This window comes from Rousettus aegyptiacus, unplaced genomic scaffold (assembly GCF_014176215.1).
Source record: "Rousettus aegyptiacus isolate mRouAeg1 unplaced genomic scaffold, mRouAeg1.p scaffold_m13_p_2, whole genome shotgun sequence".
Taxonomy (NCBI): Eukaryota; Metazoa; Chordata; class Mammalia; order Chiroptera; family Pteropodidae; genus Rousettus; species Rousettus aegyptiacus.
Window position 1 is genome coordinate 60,522,197 of NW_023416295.1, and position 24,260 is coordinate 60,546,456.

The 24,260-nt window shown below is 32.5% G+C and overlaps 1 protein-coding gene across 8 annotated transcripts in view; it reads right to left on the reverse strand.

The window, feature by feature from the left end:
- Positions 1-24,260, reverse strand: part of GALNT13 (polypeptide N-acetylgalactosaminyltransferase 13) — a 431,627-nt gene that overhangs the window by 15,369 nt on the left and 391,998 nt on the right. For all 8 annotated transcript variants that reach the window (XM_036237890.1, XM_036237891.1, XM_036237892.1 and 5 more), the window contains one exon: positions 1,943-2,077. In XM_036237890.1, coding sequence (XP_036093783.1) covers positions 1,943-2,077 — 135 coding nt within the window. The remainder of the gene's footprint in view (positions 1-1,942; positions 2,078-24,260) is intronic.

Sequence of the window (24,260 nt, forward strand, 5' to 3'; positions counted from 1 at the left end):
TAAACATATAGGACATTAAATTATGTTATATAATTTTGAATATGATTGACTGCTTTAAAAATAAACTTCATAATATTTGTGACATGTTATAAGCTTTTTTGTATGTTTTAGAAACAAAGTTTACATATACAAATATTACAATGCCTTAAAAATACTTCAATACAACTTCTAGACATCCAAAATAGTAAATTTATAAAATTCATTTCTTAATCTTAGGTGAAGCTACTGTTTTTTTAAATTTTCTTTCAAAATCCCTTAGTATTCAATATTTTTGCTACTGATTGATAAAAATATAAACAAAAACATATGTGTAATTATCAATAGTTATTTCAGAAATACAGGAATCTGAGTCATGACTCTAAAAGCCATTATCCACTAAAAATTACAGAAAAGTAAAAGATTAAAAGTGGTATTCTGAAACACAATACTGCTTCATCTTATTAAAAAATATATACACTCATTCTCCTTTTCTTATAAATATATGCTAGATTTCTTTCTTTGTTTTTAGCACAAACCCAATAAAGTCTTAGGTTCTTGGTGAAAACTAAAGGACAACAAGAACAATAAAGTTCTATTAAAAAATAATAGTTTCAGGATTTCTTCTTTTGTGCATTTATCTGTACTTTTCCTCATAGAAGAGGTAAGAAGCTTAGGGTACAGGTTAACCCATGTGTATTATTGGAGGAAATATCTTCTACAGTATTAATATAAGTGTGATAATGATAGTTGAAGAGAAAAAAAATGGTGGTTAGATAAAGAAAGTAAATAAAGTATTGAGAAGACAAGAGTCTCAATAGGACCTATCGGTGCAACACAAGAAATATTCATTGTGTTTGTCCTTAATTATGTCCCAGAAGAAGAATAAATTTTAGCCAAAGAGCTTGGTAATAGTGTATAAATTTTAAGGCTAAAATTTAACCTTATGTAACCTGTTTCATGTCACATAAGAAGTTTTCCTGATATTACCCTTAAGAAACTACAACATCATGCAAATTAAAATGACATTCACAAAGTTTTAAAAATGAAGACTTTGTTAAAATATCAATAATACCCAAAACTGAAGATTGATTTTAAAATGTTACTCTTGCAGAACATTTTAAACTTTCATAGAACACTGCATTTGTGTAATTTGTTTACCTCCATTGTATTATTTATCTTGTAAGAATAAAGTTAACTTCCTATCTTAAATAAGTCACCGACCATTTAATAGTGTGGAAAATGTAACACAGATAACCAATTCATTTTGTTAAGCAAAGAAAACTGAAAGAAATTAAGCTATTCCAAGGCAGCTTTCTTACACAGAGGACAATATTTCTTTTTTATTAGCTCCATCTGATGGTTGATCTGGTTTTTACACACTGCCTGGTTGTAACTTCCCAACAGTAATTTTGTTTTCTCCCTCTCTTCTCTCAGAAAGATGTGCTATATTGAAAAGATACTGCTTAGCTGATTACGTACCTAATTAGTTTATTGAATTTTTCAAAGTATTTACTATTATAAAAAGCGTTTGTGCTAATCTTGTCACCTTTTTTCTTTTTACCTTTAAGTTGAAAGCATAAATATCACAGATTACAACGATACAAAATTTAAAACTTGAAAATATGATAATATTGTTGATATTGTCCTTAATGCACATCTGCATACATACCACTCAGATAAGCATAACTGGCCCCTTGCCTAATTTATGTAGAGCATATACATGTGATAACACACATTAAGCACATAAAAATGACTTTGCCTTGCTTATATTTTATACTTATGAACTAGTTTTGCAAATTCCATTTATATGATATACCATCCTAATGTTATGAGATATGAGCCTGCATGCTTGAAAATGCAGTTCTTCCCATTCAGAAACATATAACTTAGGATTTAAATGTATTTGAAATATATAACTGAGTTTAAGCATTAAAAAATAAGTAAATTAAAGAAAATACTATACCTCAGCATCATATTCCCATAACTGATTTCCTCTCATATGGTGACATTTTAACATGATTACAGGTCCATTGAGTCTAGAAACATCCAAGCACAAGTCATCGGTTCGGATCTCTTTGTCAGCAGTATAAGAAAATACCTGAAAATATAAAATTCGGCTAATAAAATAATATCTTAAAAACAAACAAACAAAAATGACTGTTTAGAGGATCGATTTGTGGAAGCTTTCATATCAGATAAACTTGTGTTTTCAAATGATCTCTGCTGTGTGATTGTGAGAAAGCTAGCTCATCTGAGTCCTTTTCCTCAACTGCAAAACAGGGTCACTATCATCTGTTTTATAAGTTTTTTGTGAAGCCTCAATTTAACAAACTAAATTAAGAAATGTTGTTATTTACTGGCCCTCTATTTCCTGCACTATACTTGCCTTATAAATTTCACAACAGGTTCAATAAAATAATGTTTGTAAATGGCATGAAGCTCAATAAAGGGCCGCCCTTGTTCCCACCACCAGGAGACCAGTTTCCCATTTTAGAAACACAGGTATTTTTCATAAAGAAGTTAAAATCTTTCTTTCCATAAATTTTCTTTAATATTGTCAGTGAGGTTATAAAGGGTGTAGAATTGTCTTCTCTAGAGATCTCATTAAAGGTAAGCCCTATGCTTATTTTCTCATATGGTTTTGGCTGGGCTTGACTATAATTCTTCTCAAAACATCCAAGAAATATCAAAGTGGATTGTAGACTCACTGTTAGATAATTCAAACTGATACTATATAACCTTTAGTACTTTGTTCTTAGTGCGAATAATTTATTTATAACATTGGTTATTAAAGTTTCATGAGAGTTATTAAGTACTTAATTATAAAAGTTGTTTTCTTCCATTAGCTATGATAACTATTATTTTTTCCTTGCAATGCCAAGAGGGAGTGTAATGAGAAAGACCGTGATCTTGGGGTCTTCCAAAGCGGTCTGATGAAATTGGAGGAAGTCCGCTCTACAAATCACTTATAAACTCTGGAGCCCTAGTCTTTAAGCTGAACAAATTAGTTTCGAAAGTTTTGCTGTTACAGCACTGCTACTCAGGGTTTTTATGAAAATCACAGGCAGTCATAAGAGGAAGATGGAGTCAGTGATGGAATTCAAGAACCTCTTAAGTCAACGTCTTAAAATGAAAACGTTCACAAAGGTTATATATTCTGCTCAACAATATAAAAATTGAAAATATATGAAGTTCCTGTAATATCTATATAAAATATATTATAGACTTCATGGGATGAAATTCAGAAAAAAATTTTCTATTTTTAATACTTTTTAATGCTCATACTTTTAATGGAAATTACCAGTAACCAAAATAAGAATAAAAGAAACATCAAGCAAAGATAAGTATTTTGTTTTCTTCCGAAACATGGTTAGTATTTTTTTAATAGAATTACAGTAGTTCCCCCTTATTTATTTTCTGTGGTTTCAGTTACCTGCAGTCAACTACAGTCAGAAAACACTAAATAGAAAATTCCAGAAATAAACAATTCATAAATTCCAAATTGCATGTCTTCTGAGTAGCATGATGAAATTGTGAGCTGCCCCACTGTGTCCTGCCCGGGATGTGAATTACGGCTTTGTCCAGCTTATCCACGCTGTGCACACTCCCTGCCCCAGCGGCACTTACTAGCCCTCTTAGTTATCAAATCCTCTGTCACTGTATTGCTATGCTACTGTTTAAGTAACCCTCATTTTATTGTTATAATTGTTCTATTTTATTAGTTATTGATGTTAGTCTCTTATTGTACCTAGTTCATAAACTTTATCATAGGCATACATGAATAGAAAAAAAAAAAGAATATATATGCTCGAGTACTATCCATAGTTTCAAGTATCCACTGGGGGTCTTGCAAGATATCCACAGTGGATAAGGGGAGACTAGTGTCGAAATATATTAAATTAAATAACCAAATCTGGTAGTAAACCTTAATCTGAGAAAAAAAAAATTTCTAGAGAAATTTATTTTGCCCATTATATAATTATTTCAATGTGAAGAATAATTTTCCACAATGAAAGTTCAGATGCCAATGTAAATTGAGGCACCAAATCATCCACATTTACCATTAATTTTATATGATGAATATGATCATTGCTTTAGCAATAATTCTCCTCAAGTTTCTTATAATAGTTTGGAAACTTCACCTGTTGAAAGTTTAGAGAGCAGTTTACCATGTTCTTTGTTCCTCAATTTCTAATTGTAATTCTTTTTTTTTGTCAGGTAGTAGGTATCTTAAATAATTTACATTCAAGGAATTTATATTTGTAGAATAATTTTAGGTACACACACATATATACATATATATATAATATATATATTATATATATATATAATGACTGGAATTATCTTTCATTAACCATCACACTTGAAAATATTTAACTGATGTTAAAATGACTGGGTCACAGATTTCTTTTTTGAAAAATATCTGACGTTAATGTAAAATCAGGATTACTTTGTTTTGTTTAACTAAGAATCTCATTTTTGTGCTTGAGTGTTTCTAGGATTTTTTAAATTCTATATAATAATAAAAGATTCATGTAAGTATATGTATGACTTTCTTGATTTTATCTAGTAATTAAGTTTGATCTCAATTATGTATCTTTTACATCTATCTTCTTTTTCATGGAATTCACTTTGGGAAAAACTGCAATATTGTACACAAAATACTTTGTAGATATCTAGGTACACAGATGCATTCAGCAACTTGTATTTTGTGTTATTATCCCAGTCTTGGAGCTAATCCCAGGTTGTGGCCTTCCCTATGGATTCCTACCTTGATAATAAATCCCGTAGCCAAGAATTTTAGGACAGGAGCCCAGCATGCCTCACTCTTGTGAGTATGTGCCTACCCCTTAGCTACCTCACACAGTCCTGAGGTGGGGCTTCAATGCCTGATGACAGAGCTTCCTGACACTTTCAGCACAGCGCCACCTCCATATATTGTCGTCCTCTAGATTCACTTCTGAGTTCTCTGTAACTTTGCGGACAACTTCACATTTCTTTTTAGTTTCCCTAGGAAGCAGCAGCTCCCTATGGCTAATGCCTGTTGTGTGTGTCAGTATCCCAAGTAGATTCTCTCAGTTGGCAAGTGTAATTGTTAGTAGAATACCTGCCCAGTCTCTTCTCCTGCTGTAGTTAAAAGCTTTATTCCTAGTTGTAAGATAAAATATTTCAAACCTGAACACACAGAAAGCACATTAACTTAAACTATAACATATGTTGATGGCTTTATGAGATTGATTCCTTCATTAGTGAAGTCTGGTTATATGTTCTTTTACAAAAATTAGAAACGATTTCTCCTTTTCTAGTCACCAAATTGCTTTATCATTGGTTACCACTGCTTATTCTTAGTAAATCAGAATTGAGTTACACAAATGCTAGATTTAGCATTTATTTTCAGTTATTCCAATGCCAGATTTACTCTAATGACAGTTGGTCAAATCAATGTTCAATCACTTTAAGCTAAAGTGACTTGAAGCAGAGTGAAATAATCTCTGTGTCCTTCCATCCACTATAAAAGAGATAAAGAACATTAATTGAGCACCTATCTGTGTTAAAAACCACATGTGATATGATTCATATATTACATAAATTTGCCCCTTTGTTACATTGCACAATTATGTTTCTATCTCTATAAATTTATATCAACTTACATTATTGTAAAACGTAAGCATTTTGTGAACTGTATGGATGCAATAGTTTATGGTGCCCTGAAAATTGTTTTCTACCTAATCATATTTTTTAAACACATAAAATTATGAGCTATCTAGCATTACATATCTTTGTAGCTAGCTCTATGATCACTAAAGACACCATTTTTACCGAATTATTTTAAGTTCAGCTATTTTATCTTATAAGAAGTGATAAGTCCTTTGTTCCACTTTGTGCGCCCTTTTAATTATTATGCCTTCCAAAACTACTTTGATCACTGTAACAACTCAGTTTTTATTATCTCCTATTGTATTAGTCTGCTAGGGCTACCATAACAAAGTACCACAGACTAGATGTCATAAACAACAGACATTTCTTTCCTCAGAGTACTGAAGGCTAGAAATCCAAGATCAAGGTATCAACAGGATTGGTTTTTCTACGGATCTCTTTCCTTGGCATATAGATGGCTGTCTTTTCCCTGTGTCTTCACAAGGTCTTCCCTCTGTGCCTTCTGTGTCATGATCATTTTTTTATAGGGACAAACATCCTATTAGATTAGAGCCCACCCTAACGATCTCCTTTTACTTTAATTGCAGCTTAAAGACACTATATCCAAGTATAGTCATATTCTGAGGCATTGAAATTAGGACTTCAATGTACATAATTTTTTGAGGGGTGAGGAGGGACACAAATTAGCCCATAATACCTAGAAACCCTTTAAAATGTATTGAAAGAGATAATACATCTTTTTCTACTCCTTGATGAAACTATAAGGTATATGATCTTTCTGCTTACTTGTCTAGGTCTCCTGAAGATTCAATTCAGAAATTAGAATAGTCTGTTTAATATTATCAATTGAAACTCCAAATGACATGTAATAATAGCAAATCTCTTTTCTACTGTGGGCTGCTTTAGGTTGGAAGCTTACAGTGGGATAGGGCAGTGCTGACTTCTCCATTTCACTGTCTTAAGTTTTTTTTTTTTTTTCTTTCTCATCTTTCTTGCCCCCTCTCAAATTATTCCAGACTGCTAAGCAGTTTTTGATTCTCTCAGGGTGGTAAAATACAGGAGCAGTCCTACCTGAACTGGGTCTTTAAAACTCTTTCCTGTTCTCTGGCCTGGCAGAGATTTAAAGCTCCCTCTCCTGAGTGTTTTGGTTCTTCAGCGATTCCCATTGCTAAGCTCCTCTCATTGAAGTGCTAACTAAGAGGAAAATACATATTTTATAAGTGGGACACTTTTTGTGACCTGACCAACTTGGAAAGGCAAGCTGAGCCAGGCAGTGTGGTCACTTTGATTCACCTGTCACGGGCCAGCTTTACCATGTATGAGTCAGGTCACAGTCTGCCAAACTCCTCAAGGGTAAGAAGCACATAGCAAGCTCTCAATGTGGTGTCCTACATAATTTGCAGGGCCCAGTGCAAAATGAAAATGTAGGACATATTGTTCAAAAATTATTAAGACTTTCAAAAGTGTAAGGCCCAGTTCAACTGCATAGGTTGCACACCCATGAAACTGCCCCGCCTTGAGTCTCCTCTTGGTAGCTTTGTCACTGGAAGCTTGAATCCCAGTCCCTTCCCTCTAGAGGGAGGGCAACTTTAGAAAACTTTACAATATTCTCCACCTTCTGACATCTCCTGTCATGGGCTCAATTGTGTGCCTACAGAAGATTTTGTTGAAGTCTTAAGCCTTAGTACCTCAGAATGTGAACCTATTTGGAAATAGCATCATTACAGATTTGATTAGTTAAGTTACTCTGAGGTGAAACTGGAGTAGGGCTGGTCCTTAATCCAAAATGACTGGTGTCCTTATAAGAAGACAGACACATATGGAGAGAAAGGACCTCGTGACAACAAAGGTAGAAATTGGAGCGATGCATCTACAAACCATTGGATTGCTGGCAAACACCAGAAGCTAGAAGCAGCAAGGAATGATTCTCCCTTACAAGTTTCATGCCCTTCTGAGAGCTTGATTTCAGACTGGTAGCCTCAAAAATTGTGAGACAAGTTTCCATTGTTTTAAACCATCCAGTTTGTGATAGTTTGCTACGGCAGCCCTGGGAAATGAATACAGCTTCTTTTATTCCTTATGCTGGCTGAAGGGTCTACAAGTCACTATTCCCCAAATTGTCATTGCAAATTTTGCCATAGAGAAGTCTGATTTTAGATTTCATATCTGTTGTATCTTGGTGTCTGCACTGAAAATTGTAACATCCAGTTATACTTTCCAAAAGCATCAGATTAATGATTTTATAATCATTTTTCTATTTAATTATGTTTTCATAAAATGGTTCTCTGATGTAGCTAGGTGGGTGGCTTACCTGCTTTTATGCATACTTTATAGAAATCAGATTGATTTCTCTCCAAATTGATATACTCAAATGAGTTTAGGAATAATCCTCAACATATGAAGGATGATAGCCACTTCCAACCTTAATGCCTTTTAACTTTAATATTTCTTTCACAGATGGTAAGGATTTTTTACCTATATATACGGTTTGTTCTGGATTTTTCATTTTGGGAAGTATGTCCAAGGGTATTTTAGAATACTGTAAATATCTATAATTAAAACATTTAAACAATTTTCAAGGACCGTCATGAGAAAGATCTTACAAAATATTTTGAATTTATTTAATGCTTTATTTCACTCAATGAAAGATTGTGTCTATATTCTTTTAAATGTTGCATCATGCTTACAATCCTAACATTGTATAGGATTTAAAAATATGATTTTATCTATACTCCTTTGAAAAAGTGCAAGCAAATTTTGGCTCAGATTAGTAGAGTAAGCAGCTGCTCATGCGTTGTTCAAGCTGTGCAAGTTTCAAAGCAAGTTAGTTCACTCTTTTGTGTTTTTGGGACCTGCACCAAGCCGTATTCAGCAAGGGCTCAGGAGCTAAACGCCCTCTGCTGGCTCTGTCTTGCCACAAGATTTCTTTTCTTTCATCCTTAAAGAAATATTTTGCAAAAATATACATATATATTTATATTTTAATTCTTATATATTTACATTATATTTATATATAATATGGGTGTATTTAAAAGGTTTACACATGTATTTGATTCAGCTTTATTACATAGGTTGCAATTTCCCTAGATTTAGTTTTGAATTTATAAAATACTTTTCCTGTATAGTTCCTCAGGATAATATTTTCTGTGAAAGTTCACAGTTTGAAGGGACTCTATCACTTTATACCAATTGCTTCACTACCTAGATGAAGAGACCAAGGCCAACAAATTTATAGGATTCAACCAATTTTCCACAGCTGTTCAATGACAGAGGTCTCTCTGGATCCCAAGCTCATTGTCACAATTCTTTTACTTGACGATACTGCCCCTAAAACACCAATCGCTTAGTAATTTTGGAGCTTTGGACTCTCTGGGGGATTACTTTAGCTATTTGAAGCGCAGTTAATTTGAGAAATCTGTTAACAACTATCCTGAAGGATAAATTATAAGGAAATAAACACATACTCTTAGGTTTTCTCCCCCATTCTATAAGAATATTTCAGGACAATTTGTATTGCAATAACAAGGAAGATTGTTTAGCAACAAAAATTAGACCTTTAGCAATGTAATTTATTTTTCAAAAAGTTCTCTCTTACAGTTATGTCACACTATGCTGAAATTAGCACAAGAAATTCATAGATGGAATTTCATTCATAAATGGAGCTGCCGAGCAAAGAGACTTTTGTTCCCAAACAGGTCCTTTTTCTGTTTTATTTGATTTCAGTCTTTATCTATAGCCTGTTAGCTCAGTGGTTTCTGTAGAAGAGGGTAAGGAGAAGCAGGTAGCTTTTAGCCGTGCATTCTTAACTTTCATTACATATCTAGGAGATATCTATGGTCTTTTACAGTTTTCACGCTCTAAAATTTTGTTATTAAAAACAGGATGTGGGTGAGAATCTCATATTCAATATTCCCATTCTGCCCTCAACATAATCTATGAAGCATCAACTCTTTCCCCTTTCACTTTAATATAACCGTAACAATGTGATATTTTCTAATTTGTGCTCAGCAGTCATCTCATTCTTCGATCACTGACCTGGTATGTGCTGATGCCATCACTAGGACTATCCTTCCCATTCCACTTTGCCCGAGGAAAGACTCTTCAATGTCTTCCTACATTCTTTACTTTCTTCATGTAGCACTTTGCAACTACTCTTACCTAGAGAGCTTATCTGCATTGTGTTGTAAATCTGACATCATTTGTGTATATCTAAGAGCAGGACAGCACTAAAAGAGTAGACTTTGAAAAATGCTAGACCTGGGTTTGAGACTTTCTGCCACAACCCATCAGAATAGATTTACTGTGAGGCTTTGTCAAAATCTTAGTTTCCTCATTTAAAAAAAAGAATAAAGATATTTTCTATTTCCTGGGCCATTTCAGAGGTTGAAGATAATTCATGTAAACTCTAAACACAGTAGTTGACCTAAGTAACATCTAAGTATTAGTTATTATCTCTGCAAAATCTAGACATATAAGCTACATTTATTATATTCTGTTTCATCTTTTATTTTTTAAAACTTGCTATCCCAAAACTATGCTAAGTATATATTTTTAACACCTATGGAAACAATTCTAGAAAAAGAGTATATGTCCAATAATTACCTACTGAGTTGAAATGAAAACAATTTGTCTTTGGAATTCTTTGGTCCACTTTGTGGAAAACAGAGCAAGAGAGTAAGGTAATATAATAAGCAGGATGCACTAACACAATAATAAAACATGATTGATGTTTCTATTTTCTTTTTATTTCACTGTTAAATCTTCCCATTTTAAGCACTACCCATGTTAAAGGTTAACTATGTTTAATACTTTACTCTGCTTTGAAAGATTTTAAAGGAAGTCTACAATTCAAGAAATCTAATATATGAACATTATACTCTAGATACTCATATTTTATTATTATAGTACTGAATAAAAATTTAAAATTTAAGCTCAGTCAGAATCCCTTCCAAAAGATACCCCACTAGGCATTTGAATGCTTCAGATATTGCTTTTTATGTGAGTATGGTAGAATTCTCCAATGGCCCCAACTTTCTGGTCCCTTGGTGTATATGCCCTGTATAAACATCCTTTCTTTGAGTGTGGGTGAGGCTTTGACAATGACAGGAAGATCACTCCATGATTACATTATGTTATATAAGACTTCACACTAGCCAACACAAGAGAGAGATTTTCCTATTGGTTTTGAAGATGCACACTGCCATGTTTCAAAGGCCACATGGCAGGAAAACAAGGGTAGCCCCTAGCTACTGAGAGTAACCACTGGCAGAAATCCAGAAAAAAAATCACCACAAAACAAAAGGATGGGATCTTAGTCCATCTACTGCAAGGAACTGAAATTGGCTAATAATCAGAAAGCTTGGAAGAGGACCCTGACCCTTCAGTGAAATTACATCTCCAGCCGATACCTTGATTTTAGGTGTTAGAGACCCTGAGCAGAGAACCCAGCCATGTTGTGCCTAAATTTCCGACTCACGAATTGTAAAGGAATACTTTTGGGTTGTTTCAAGCCACTAAATTTGTAGTAATTTGTTATACAACAATAGCGAATGAACACACTGAACATCAGTAAAAAAAAAGGAGATATATGCACAACTTAGAATATTCTCACCGTGTGGAACACCTTCTCCCATGCTATATCTCTATCATTTATTTATTAATTCAATCATTCATCCATCTATTTACTCAATCGATACTTTCGGGCATGTTGAATGTTTCAGACTTAATCCAAACTGTACAGGCCCTTCATGAAACTCTGAATTCGATAGACAAACATCTAGGTGAGTATCAACATTTCTATAAGAGTTTCCTCCACTATCCCAGCCTGCTATGAATTTAGTTCTTAATATTCTCAAGATAATTTTCTTTAACAAATTACCTTTCTCTTAAAGGTATTGTCTGATATGTTTTCCCTGGTTATACCATTCCTTAAACATTTATTCTCTGAAGAAGTGTCCCTCAAATGCATAAATTGCAAGGGTGAAAAAGTGAATTCTTGGATGGGGTATTCTCTTTTAATCATGGGCAAATGTAATACGTACTTTCCCTCCATCATTAACTCATTGGTTGGTACATGGAACAGCAAAACATTTGGTTTTTGAAGTTCTTACTGATTTATGCCGTCGATGTAAAATAGAAATAGCAGCAATAATATATATAACAAACATGACATTTTTATAAATTATTATATTTGTTTTAGTGTTTGTTTTATTATCTACAAATTAACTTTGTGTCATCTTTTTTAATGTATTTTTACTGCTATGTTGGTAATATTTCATATCTTACAAAGTTTTCACTTACACTATATCATTAGCACCTCCTAAAACGTTGATATATGGTATATAATTAAATAAAAATAATTATATATATAATATATATCAAAAGGCAAAATATAATGTCTCAGATGACACAAAGATATTCTTCTTGTGTGTCAGTTTTAAATGTTTCTGATCTGTAAAAGTCAACTACTCTAGTTTAAATTAGACATAATTAAAATATTTCACCTTCACTTTATTACCACTACATTTGCACCAGATGAAAATAATGCTAAGTTTTTAGCCAGGTTCAAGCTTAAAGAAATTCTGTTTGCTTATGGTATTCATCACTGCTGCAAACTAAGATCAGGCTCTGTTTGGTTTGGCTTCCTCCAAAAAACGACATTGAGATAAGGATTCAAATACAAGTAGAGTTCATCAGGTAGATGATCCCAGGACAAATCAGAAGAGTAGGGAAGGGAAAGCAGCCAACAAAGGGTATCTGAGTTACACTGTGGGTAACTGGAGCTTAATTCTGTTGAGGATCTCTGGTAACCAATATAAGACAAGAACCTCAGAGTCAATCTCCTCCAAAGATGAAGGAGCTGAGATAATTATATACCACCTGCCCTTAGCTTTTGCTTGAGCTGTGCTTCTGGGGAGTAGAACTGATTCATTCCCCAGGTGTGACCAGGGGAGCAAAGTAGCCTATGGCAGTGAAAACTCTCAGGCAAAGAAACAGAGGTTCTAACCTTTGGATGCTGGCCTGGAAGCAAGTGGAAGAAAAGAAATTAAATATGTTGGGAGCACCTGCTGTGTGTTCAGCAAAATAACATTCATTTAAAATATATTGTATTAAATATGATACAGCACATATCATATACTATATATTTCTTCAATAACTTTTCAAGATATTCAAGATGAGTATTATTCCTTTTTTAAAAAATGAGGAATATGAGGTTTGAAATAATTTCCCCAAAGTCACTTATCTTCCACGTGGGAGTACCCATCTTTGAACCGCAGTTTATCAGACTCCAATAGCGTGCTCTTTTCACATGCTTTTCACATACCTTTTTTCACACTAGCATTTTGCTTCTCAATGATAATTTAAAAATAAAAAAGAAACCCCGAACTTTATTCAAATTTTACTAGTATTTCCCTAATATTCCATATTTTATACAGAATCATTTTATACAGAATCTCATCTAGATTACCACATTACATTTAGTTGTCATATCTCTTTAACCTTCTCTTCGATGACTTTGATTGTTTTGAGTAGCAGTGGTTAGGTAATGTCCCTCAGTTATCTAATGCCCATCTAATGGTTAGATTGGGGTTATAGATTTTTGGGAGGAAGACCACAAAAGTGGAATGTCATTCTTATCACGTCATAACCAGGAAGTCCAGTATTAACATGACACTCAATGTAGAACTTTGATCACTCATCCAAGGTAGCGCTTGTTGTGTTTATACACTGTAAAGTCACCACAACGGTCTACTTTTTGGGAGCAAATCAATAAGCGCAGCCCATACATGGGGGGAAGGAGAGAAAAGTTCCACCTTCTGGAATGCAGATCACCTCTATAAATTATTTGGAATGCTCCTGTACAGGAGATCCATTTGAACGCGTCTTCACTTCAGTCTAAAATTGGGCACCATGTCTTTATATAAGACTTACCATTTATTCAAATTCCTATAATAAAAAGTAATTCTAGTAATTAGCTACTTGTTTCATTCACTGACTGAAGAAAAGCTCTCTTTTGTAGGTGGATTATAATGTGACCATTTCTGCCACCTAGAAATGGGACTTTCTCTTAGCAGTATGTAAGCTGAGGACTGAACACTGGCAACTGTGACCTTAAAAGACCACTTTAATCAATCCCTGGTGTTACAGTGAGCATAACATTCAACTCTGAATTTGCTGAATGTTGTGTTTTTTGGAAAAAACAAAAGTGTCTCTTAAAACAAAAATATACCAATTTTTACATATTCCACACAGATACACATATTTTGCTTCTTTTAAAAAAATTTTTAAAAATTCCAAAATTATGTAGAAAGTTAGCAACTAGAGAGTTGGAGTAGAAATATGCATATCTGGTAGGTTTTCATTAGAAGACTAAGATTCTTTATTAGAAATTAGAATGCGTGGTGACTGTTTCCATGGTAACTTACTGAGGCCTTTTTTCCTTTAATGGAAAGGTACCATTTCTGTACATACCACATGTAGCTTCTTGCTGTATTGGATCAAGTCCTTTGATAACAGAATAAAAGAAATGAACTGAATAAAAGTTCTATACTTCTGTCCCTGCTTGTGGTGAAATTATGTTTGGGCACTAAATAACAAGAATAAAAAGCCCTTTTCATTTTTACTGCATTCATTCACCATGCCATTTTTAATAACAGAAGTACATGTCCAAGTATTTTCATGAAGTTGTATTAGAAATAGGCTACAAGCTATCCTTTGACGACCTTTGCAGCCTGAATGCTCTTTGCTCCTCTTGCCCTCTCAAATCAAAATCCCCTTCTTGACATTTACATTCTATTACAAGCTTAGGCCTTCTACATGTAAAACTTAATTTTCCACTCTCCCAAGTCCAGGGCTGATACTCCATTTAGGTCTATATCCTTGCTCTCCCTGCACACACTCCATTCTCTGTGCACCTGACAGCTTTGTGAAGTCTTTTAGAACCACTCCTGTCCTTATCAGACCTTATTCTGAAGGCCTTCTTATAGCAGTATAAACACTCTTTTTTTCAAGAATCATTGTTTTATATTCCCATTGAGATTGAGCATAAGGGATTGTGTTCCTATTTACTTGTTTATATTTCATCTTGTTAAAAAGTGAAAGTGAAATTAAACAGAATCGTATGTGAATACATTAGGTAAGAAATAAATGAGAAAAAACCCATCCACATAAACAATGATAAAAAGAATCCAAGAATGAGGCTAATATAAATAATTGTCAATAATATTCTATATTATTAATTTTCTCTGTGGGGGTGATGTTTTCATTGTAAAGAAAAAGAAAGAAAAGGAAAACTGCTTCTTAGGAGACAAACGACTCTTCCTAATATCCAGTAAAATATGAAATTCTCTTAGGAGGACTCATGGGAAGAACTATGCCCTATAATGAACAGTATCATCACCAACTTTATTATAAAAAAAAAAAAAAAGAGTTTTAGTTCTAAGTATATTCTTGTATTTGTCTTGGTGCCCATATATTACTGGGCACATCTTTGGTGTTCAATGAATTCTTGATTATGATTAATAGTTTTTTTTTCTTTAATGCATTAGTTTTTGGTTGCCTGATGGATTGCTCAATTTTTTCATATTGTTCTGAGACATTTCTTAAAACCATTCATTTTCTAATTTATTTTCTAAATTTAAGCTTTTTAAATTCACAAATCATCTGCATTTTGCTTATTTAACAAAAGAGATTAAGAACTGACAAACCATATCAATTTACAGTATTAGACACTGAGGGCCAGAAAGAACAAAGGACTTCCATAAAACCACTGCTATGGACTGAATGTGGGTGCCCCATCCACATGTCATATGTTGAACCCTAAGTGCTGCAAGATAGTATTTGGAAGTAAAGTATTTGGGAGGTAATTAGATTTTGATGAGGTCAGGAAAATGAGGCTCCCTATAATGAGATTAGTGCCCTAGTAAAACAAACAAAAAAAGAATCCAGAGATTATTCTCTCTTCCTTTCAGCCTTGTGAAGAATTCTCCATAAGATAGGAGGAAAGCACTTAAAGATAAAGTGGAGAAAGAATTGAGGTTCAGAAGATTGAAAAAGTACTGGGGAGAAAAGTTCTACTGGAACTAAATAGTTTAATAGAGGCAAGCCTATATCTTCATAAAGTTAGCAGAAAGCTTGGAGTCCATCTCTAAGTAACAGGGGCTTCAGATGAGATAAACTGGTGGGCTGAGGGAGCAGATTAATGCTGCTAATAGCAAAACATTTTTGTTGTAGTAGATTTTTTGGTAAACAGGATACTCTTCTCAGTAAGAAAACTGTTTAGTGGTGTAAGAGAGGTACATATGTGTGTGTGAGTATGTGTGTGTTGAGGTTTTATTAAATTAGGATAGTATTACACTTTATGCTTTACGAGAATGTGTGGTATTTTACTTTATAAGGGAGGTTTTTCAAAACATTCTGGGAATCCCATTAATAAAATGAATACAAATTTATGTGAATTTTCCTAAAGAGCTTAAAGTTTTAAAATTTAAGCCTTATAGACATTTAATTTAAAGATATTTAGATCACAGACTGATATGGTGATACACTATAATTGATCAATCAATAGAATACATATTTCTTTCCTACCACATGCACCAATATCTTTGATATTATCATCATTTCTTCCTAAGATGCCTTCTTAGAGATTCAATTTTCTCCAAGTTTAGTTTGGTATCCTCCTTGTTCATATAGCCCCTTTATCCACTTATTGCTTTCTTCAACAGCAATCACAGTAGATATTTTTATTATCTTAACACTAGGAATATTTGACCCTTTTTGAAGCTGGTTTGTGTTTACATTATTGACACAATGAATTACAGAGCCAATTTTATGCTTACATATAGAAAGCAATTATTTAAATGAATGTAGAACTTCAGGGAATTAATTTTAAATATTTTACAGTAAAATGGTAAAAGTGCTTTCTAGGTTGACTTGCCGTACTGATTTTTCTGTAACTCTTTAAAAAATGTTGTCTGCGATAGACATTAACTATCATTTTGCAGAAATACATCAAGTTAGACTGTACAATACTCAGAATAAGAGACATATCTAAGAAATAGCCAATATTAAGGTTCAGTTTTTAGGAAATGTTAAGGAAAAAAATTGCACAATCTCTAAGTAACTCCTACCAGGGAATGAAAAGCATTAGAACACATCGTGTCTGTCATTTCTTTCTATGCCAGGAAATACTCTGGCCTGGCAAAATTAGGTAGAATTAGATCATGAGATAAAGTTTCTATGAATTTTAACCAACTCTAAAAATAATAGATGTAATTTTAACATAAAAAACAATGTAATTTATTTGAATTAATGAAGTGATTACACAATTCTTGAATTAAAATTTGAAAAAAAAGTTTAACACAATTTTTAAAATTCCTGTGGAATTTATTAACTATTAACGGAAAGGACATTATCTTATCATTTAACATTTTAAGAATTTACTTTTAGTCATTTTATATTTTAAAATTTATATTCATATAGGATTAGAGCTTATTGAAAATTTAATTTATTACAATCACAAAAAGCCAAAACAAAATGAAATCTATAAAAACAAATTTTCTATAATTAAAAAATTCTGTAGAACCAGTAATTTAATGCTATTCTTTTTAGCTACCACATCATTTCTTGAAGTAGCAAGATGAAATAACAAGTTTCCAACATTGAGAGGGTTTAGTATCTTAGATCTCTTCCCCAAAGGGATATATTCTTTTTTTAAAAAACCTGTATCCATTTTTTAATTTTAAATTTAAAACAATTAGACATTTATACAATCCACGAAGTGATCTCTCCAATTACTCTAGTGTTTATCCGGCACTACACACAACCATTACAGTAGTATTGACTATATACCCTACGTTATCCTCTAAATCCCTGTGGTTTTTCATAGCTACTAATTTGTAACTCTTTATCCCTACACTTTTCTTACCCATCCCCGCAAACCCACTCCCCTCTGGCAATCACCAGTTTGTTCTCTATCTGTGAGTCTGCTTTTGTTTAGTTGGTTCATTTCTTTTGTTCCTTAGATTCCTTATGTAAGTGAAATCATATGGTATTTGTCCTTCTCTGTCTGACTTATTTCACTCAGCATAATACCCTCTAGGTCTATCTACATTGTTGCAGATGGGAAGATATAGTTTTTTAAATAGCTGAGTAATAGCCCATTGTATATATGTACAACTTCTTTATCCAATGTCTATCAATGGGCACTGAGGTTGCTTTCATATCTTAGCTACTGTGAATAGCGCTGCCGTGAACATAGGATTTCATAGATCTTTATGAACTAGTGTTTTGGTTTTCTTTGGAAAACCAAAGTGCAATTGCTGGGTCAAGAGGTAGTTCTGGTTTTAATTTTTTGAGGAAAAAAGGGGCGTATGTCTTATAATTATACATGTGGTCGAGTTTACTGCAAACCAGATAATCCAGGATAATTGCCCTGCTTCAAGATCTCTAACTTAATTCCATTGCAAAGTTACCTTTTGCCATATAATGTAACGTTCACAGGTTCTAAGGATAAGAATGTGGACATCTTTGGGGGTCATTTTTCAGCCTACTATAGCTCCAAACTAGGCATGTCTATAAGAACAATTTCATCCTCCAGGAAGATTTTCCTTGATGTGGTTTCTAAAAATGTTACAACTATTTTTGTGATAACAGCAGGTTCTTGAGTAACTTTGAAATTTTTGTATGTCTTTTTTTATTCATTTATTCTTATAATAAAAATATTACTATAGGGGATAAAAACAATAATTAATTATTGCATTCTAGAAAAGTTTACAATTTATTTTTGGAGCTGTGATGAATAAACATACATAATTGAATGACAAAATAAGAACAAAAGAAATATTGAGAAAAACTTTAAGTGTTATGAGTTCAGAAGAAGAAATATCGATATGGATTGAAAAGCAGAAAAAATACAATTCCACATGAAGATTGAGTTTTGAAGTGGAATTAGGTAAACTATGTAAGTTATGGACTGTATAACTAGAATTTATTTAGTTAGAAAGTGGAGAAAGGTCATGCCAAGTGGGTATAAGAAAAGGGAAGATATGATTTTTTAAAAGATCATAATAACAAATTTTAAAATGTCTGGTCAGGCTATAGCTAACAAAGTTGATGGAGTTGAGAGTTTGTATAAGAGAGCAACAGAGATAAAATTATAAAGGTAGGAAGTTGTCAGATCAAACAGAACTTCGATTAGTAAAGAATGTTAATTTTCTCCTTTAAAAACTAGGAACTTTTAAAATATGTTTTTGTTTTTCCAGCGGAGAGTGATATGTTGGAAGGAGTCCTCACTTCATTATTAAATGTGAGTAGAGTGAAGATGAGGACAGGCTGGAGTTATGGGGAAACTATATTGAAAACTATTGTAGTTATGAAACTATTGAGGCAATTAAAGCCCAGACTAGAAAAGTAGAATTATTAATGAAAGAAAGGAAGAAATAGATACAAATGACATGTAGAAAGAATCCACAGGGTTTAGTCTAATTGGAGAAGGGCACAGTAGGTAATGAAAGATAAGAGAAAAAAACATAAAAGATGGATGAATAAAGAATTTAAGACTTTGGATAAAAGATGTAATTATAGGCGCACTGACTTTGAAGCAGCACTTGCTCATTTAAGTATAAATGTGTATTAGTCAGTTTGAAACAACAGATGGAAGACAAGGAACTGATATAACTTTGGAGCTTTCTTATAGGTAAATTTGAGGGGACTGCTTTCCTAGGAAAATAAAATGTAAAGAATCAAGAATAAACAAATTAGCACAAAAGTAATAGATTTTCTGACCTGTAGGTGGATCCCAAACGCTTTGCTGACACTTTGACTGATTCTGCACTAGCAGGACCTACTGAGGCTTAAAGAAACTAATTCTTGGATTGATGAACTTGAGGATGGGGAGGGACCTCATGATCTCTGGAAAAACTGGGCCAATGTGAAACGTTTATCTTTGGGTATTTTCTCCAACTAACACCATATACTAACATCATCTAGAGTGTCTATTACAGGTTAGGATAAATAATTGAGCCCAGTTATCATTCCATCTTCAGTATATTCTAGCCTCCTGGTAGGTAGGAGCACGAGCCAAGCATTAATTCTCCCAGCCAAGCATTAATGAGATTGAAAAGTTCTTACAAAAATTCCTATTTCGTAGAAGTTATAATAACTCTGTTCTCTTCTAGCTTGCATGTATCCAACTCATTTAAACATTTAATGAATGGTACATATTCCTTCTTTCCTCATAGGCCATTTCATTTTGCTTGCAAATTTACTTTGTGAAATCCCTGGTGAGTTTTTATTCTATTATGCAAGCTACTAAAAGTGGATAAAATTAGTGTAAAAATGGTTTCTAAGTAATTATAGTACTTATAAAAATGCAAACTTAAAAATAAATACATATGTGTTGAATGAATGTATTCATTACAATCTGTGACTACACTAGAATGCATTACTAAAATAATTAAGCTTTCTCTAAGAGAGGGTCTGTAATGAGGAGAGAAAGTATCTACTTACTCTCAAAAATTTGTAATACACCCGTCATGAGGTTAGATTCTTCTTAAGTATAAGGAATCACATTTTAGAGGAGGAGTAGAAATTTGTAGAACAATATAGGTAAGACCTAATGATCTCTTCTCTATCTTGACAGAAAACAGGGTTTTAATAAATGGTTAGCATACGCTTCTATAAAGGCTTTCTACCCTGAAAAATAGATCTGAATCGTTTACTGCAATAATTTACACAGAATGTTTCCATGTGATTTCTAGCTCTCTCCAAATGAGTGGCTCCAGGGAAATTGAGAAACATTATAAATGCATTGGCTACAGTATGAATATTTCCCCCTTACTTTATATTTTCTGTCTCTGGAAAGAATATGTACAAGGGCTGCTTTTTTCTCCCCTTTTGGATTAAAGGTGTACTGTAAATAAAAGGGAAATAATACTGAATTTTAAAAAATTGTATATTGATATTTGATATCAAAGTAAAAGATTATTTTATAAATATTATATTAATTTAATGTATACCCAAGTATATTTATACAAATTTTAAATAAAAATTAGTGTCATGAAATGGTGTCATATGTGAGTTGACATAACATATGCCCAATAGACTAAGACCTATTTGCCAATTTTGGTATTGGTTCCTTAAAGATGATGTATATGTCATTTAATAGCATTTTATTTAAAAATAATAGTATTTCTATATCAAAAATAGAAAACATAAAAGCAAACAATTATTGGAATACATAAACTGTTTAAAAGTCTACATATGAAAACACTATAAACAAAATGGCAGGTTAGAAAAATATTTGCAACATGACAGAAGGTCATAATCTACTTAATAAAATGTTTTCATAAGTAGATGAGAGACAAAAGACTCCCTTTAACCCCCAATGAAAACATAAGCATAACATGACTAGGAAATTCACAAAGTATTAATGACAATTTTAAAAAAGGTTAAATGCATTGATAATGTGAGAAATATGATTTAAAATAAGATACAGTGTTTCTCACATACTAAATTGGCAATGTTGAAAAACAAATAAAAAATAATACCCAGTTAGGGTTGGCCATGGTAATCACAATCCTGGAGGTTATGGTTGAGAACATATAAAATTATAGTGGTGCTGAGTCTGCCAAATTTAGGTTCAAACTGGCTTTACCACCTCAATCATCTTACAAATCTCTCAGGTTTTCCATTAGATGTATGAGTAAAATCAGGATAACAACATTATGTACCTTTATAGATTGCTGTGAGAATCAAAGATGATGCATATTAGATGCTTATCTTAATGCCTCTTCCTATTTTAGCTCCTATACAATTGGTAAAAACAAAAAACAAAAACAAAGACAAAAAAACAAAAGAAAACATTTTGTCACTGTCTATTAAAAGCCTTATTCTGTTGCATAACCTTGGATCTATCAATTTATCACTAGACATTATTTCTAAAGAAGTCAATATGATGCTTATCAGATTTTAGCTGCATGAGTATTGAGCCTGGTCTATAACAATAGAAATTCAAAAATAACACTGTGTGTTAAATAATAAGGGATTGATTAAATTATAGTTTATCCATTAAAAATGTGTTCTGATTAAGTTAAGAAGTTACTGTCCAAAAGGCACCAAAAAGAAGTTAATTTATTAGGGTTTTAAACAGTGAGTATGTCTTAAGTTTCTGAGTGGAACAGTGTGTGACCAATAATGCAATTAGAGAAAACAATATCAGTGAACTGTAGAGATATGAAAATATACAAAGTATGCAGGAAATAAAAATTATCAGACATATTTTGAGAGCACAAGGAAATATTAGAACATTAAAGAAGACTAGGCTGGAAAGCCAGATGGGAATAAAATAAGGGGCTTGGATATCATAATTATTAAATTTTTACTTTATTCTTTGGGTGGTGGATTGTTACTGGAGATATTAATCAGATTTTAATTCTAATGTAGCATGTATAAAATATATAAATGGAATCCCATAAGATGTATGCAAATAATGAAGTGTTTTGACTACACAGATGAAAGAAGATATAGGCTAGGACAAAGACAGGGGCTCTACCTGCAAAGGGACTTAAAAGAAGGAGTTAAGGAGCTTTATTTTTGTAGAAATCTCAGGATTAGGTGACCAATCAAACTAAAAAAAATGAAATGACTATGTTGGGTTTCAGTTTTGGATGATCACGTGAAAGGAAAGAAAATGAGTACATTTGGAAACGATTGAGTTTGAGATGACTCTAGAGATTCCCCATCATTAATTTGCAATCGATTCCAGAGCTCTGGAGAGAGGTTTGGGATGAACATATAAATGTGAGTCATTAGCATTGTAGGGGACATGAAAATGCTCCTAGGAATCTATATCATCTTTTCAGAAGTATAGAGAACACAATTCCATAACTTCTAGTAACGCATTTTCTACCAGTAAATTGTAAGTTCTTTCACTTGTAAAAATATATGTTCAAGATTTAATCAAGTTTCTTTTTATTTTCATTCTTTTGAAAATGTTTAATGATCATCATGATATTACTTGCTAGCGAAAGAGCATTTTAAGAACTGATAGGAAATTGGCTGTCTAATTTTGTCATTGTTATTTGAGGTAGAAGACTTACTATCAAGATTTTTAAAAGAAAAAAAAGATTTTAAAAAGAGCATTTCAAGATGAGCAAATGTTGAATTTAATATTTTTCTACTTGCTATCTTGCTTTCACAGTATTCCTCTACAAAAACTTCCATGCATTCTTCCATCTGTTGACATGACTAGTTTTTATTAGGTACCTACCATATCCCAATCCCTGCGCCAGGTACTGGGGATAAGAGAGGAGACTACGTTGGGCATATGAATGTTTAAGAAAAATATTTCCAACAACTACTAAAAAGTAAGTTTCTTCCTGTAACTCCATAACTTAAAAAATATATATATATAAAAACCAAAAAAACAAAACAACTACCAAAACTCCTGTGCAAGGAGAAATGGTTAAGGATAATTGTCAACAAAGATAAAGTACCTTTTTTTCAGAAAAGTAACTGAGTGGAAATGCTAAAATACAACATTAACATTTGTTATGACTTTTGTGTAAAGGCAGAGGAGAAAAATCTGAATATTTTTATGGGCTAGGGATACTTTTAAGAATTCGAAACTAACTAACCATAAAAATAGATGCTGCTTCCATGGCAACGTAAAAGAATAGCAATAAAACACTGGGGAAGGTAGCTCTGAGAATAAAATTATAAAATCTGTTCTTTTTTAAAGCAAGTTAAAATTTTAAACACGTCCGTAGTATTAATCATCCTAGAAATATTTAGTTCTACCAAAAGTATAATTCACAGTAGTGTTTTATGTGATGGATTAATTTTTTCATAATATATATTTGTTAAAACAACAAGAGAAATGATTCATTTTAGTTAGCTTAATAATATCATAGGAAGTGTTGTGCATTTACCTTGCCTTTGGTATTAGACACTAAATGAACATTTTGTTTTTCTTTATAGAAGCAAAAAGAGAAATAATTAAAAATATAAATGGAAATAAAGAAAATAATTAATGGTCATAGATGAATAAGCACTGTTTAGTATATGCCAGGCTAGTGTTAGTTATTTTACAAATTATACTAATCTTTAAAGAAAAAAATTGGGGAAAAATATATCATCCATTTTATAGATAAAATATTAAGTAATATAAATTAATCAGGTCAGAACAATGCTATAAAATTATATTCTTTTATTCTAGATAGTTCCTTTTCTTTCATTTTTGTTTAATTATGATATTAATGGTAATATGAAAAAATAGGGTAACAAGTAAAGTTACATATTCCAACTCAACCTTCTCACCAGAGGTAATTTATATTTCAGATAGATTTCTATGCATATCAAATAGCTTATGTAGCATCTATATAACTAAAGATACCATAGATAACTACACAGAGAAAAATGCTCACAGATATTTTTCATAAATGAGATCATTCAAAGTAATTTGTACTCTGGATTTTTTTACCTTCCTTTCAATTTTTGATAGCAATGCACATAGACCTCTCTCAGTCATTTTGGTGGCTATGCAGTATTTTATACTATGGATACACCATGATTTATTTAAATCTCCTCCTCTTGCTAAATGTTTAGTTGTTCCCAGTGTGTTA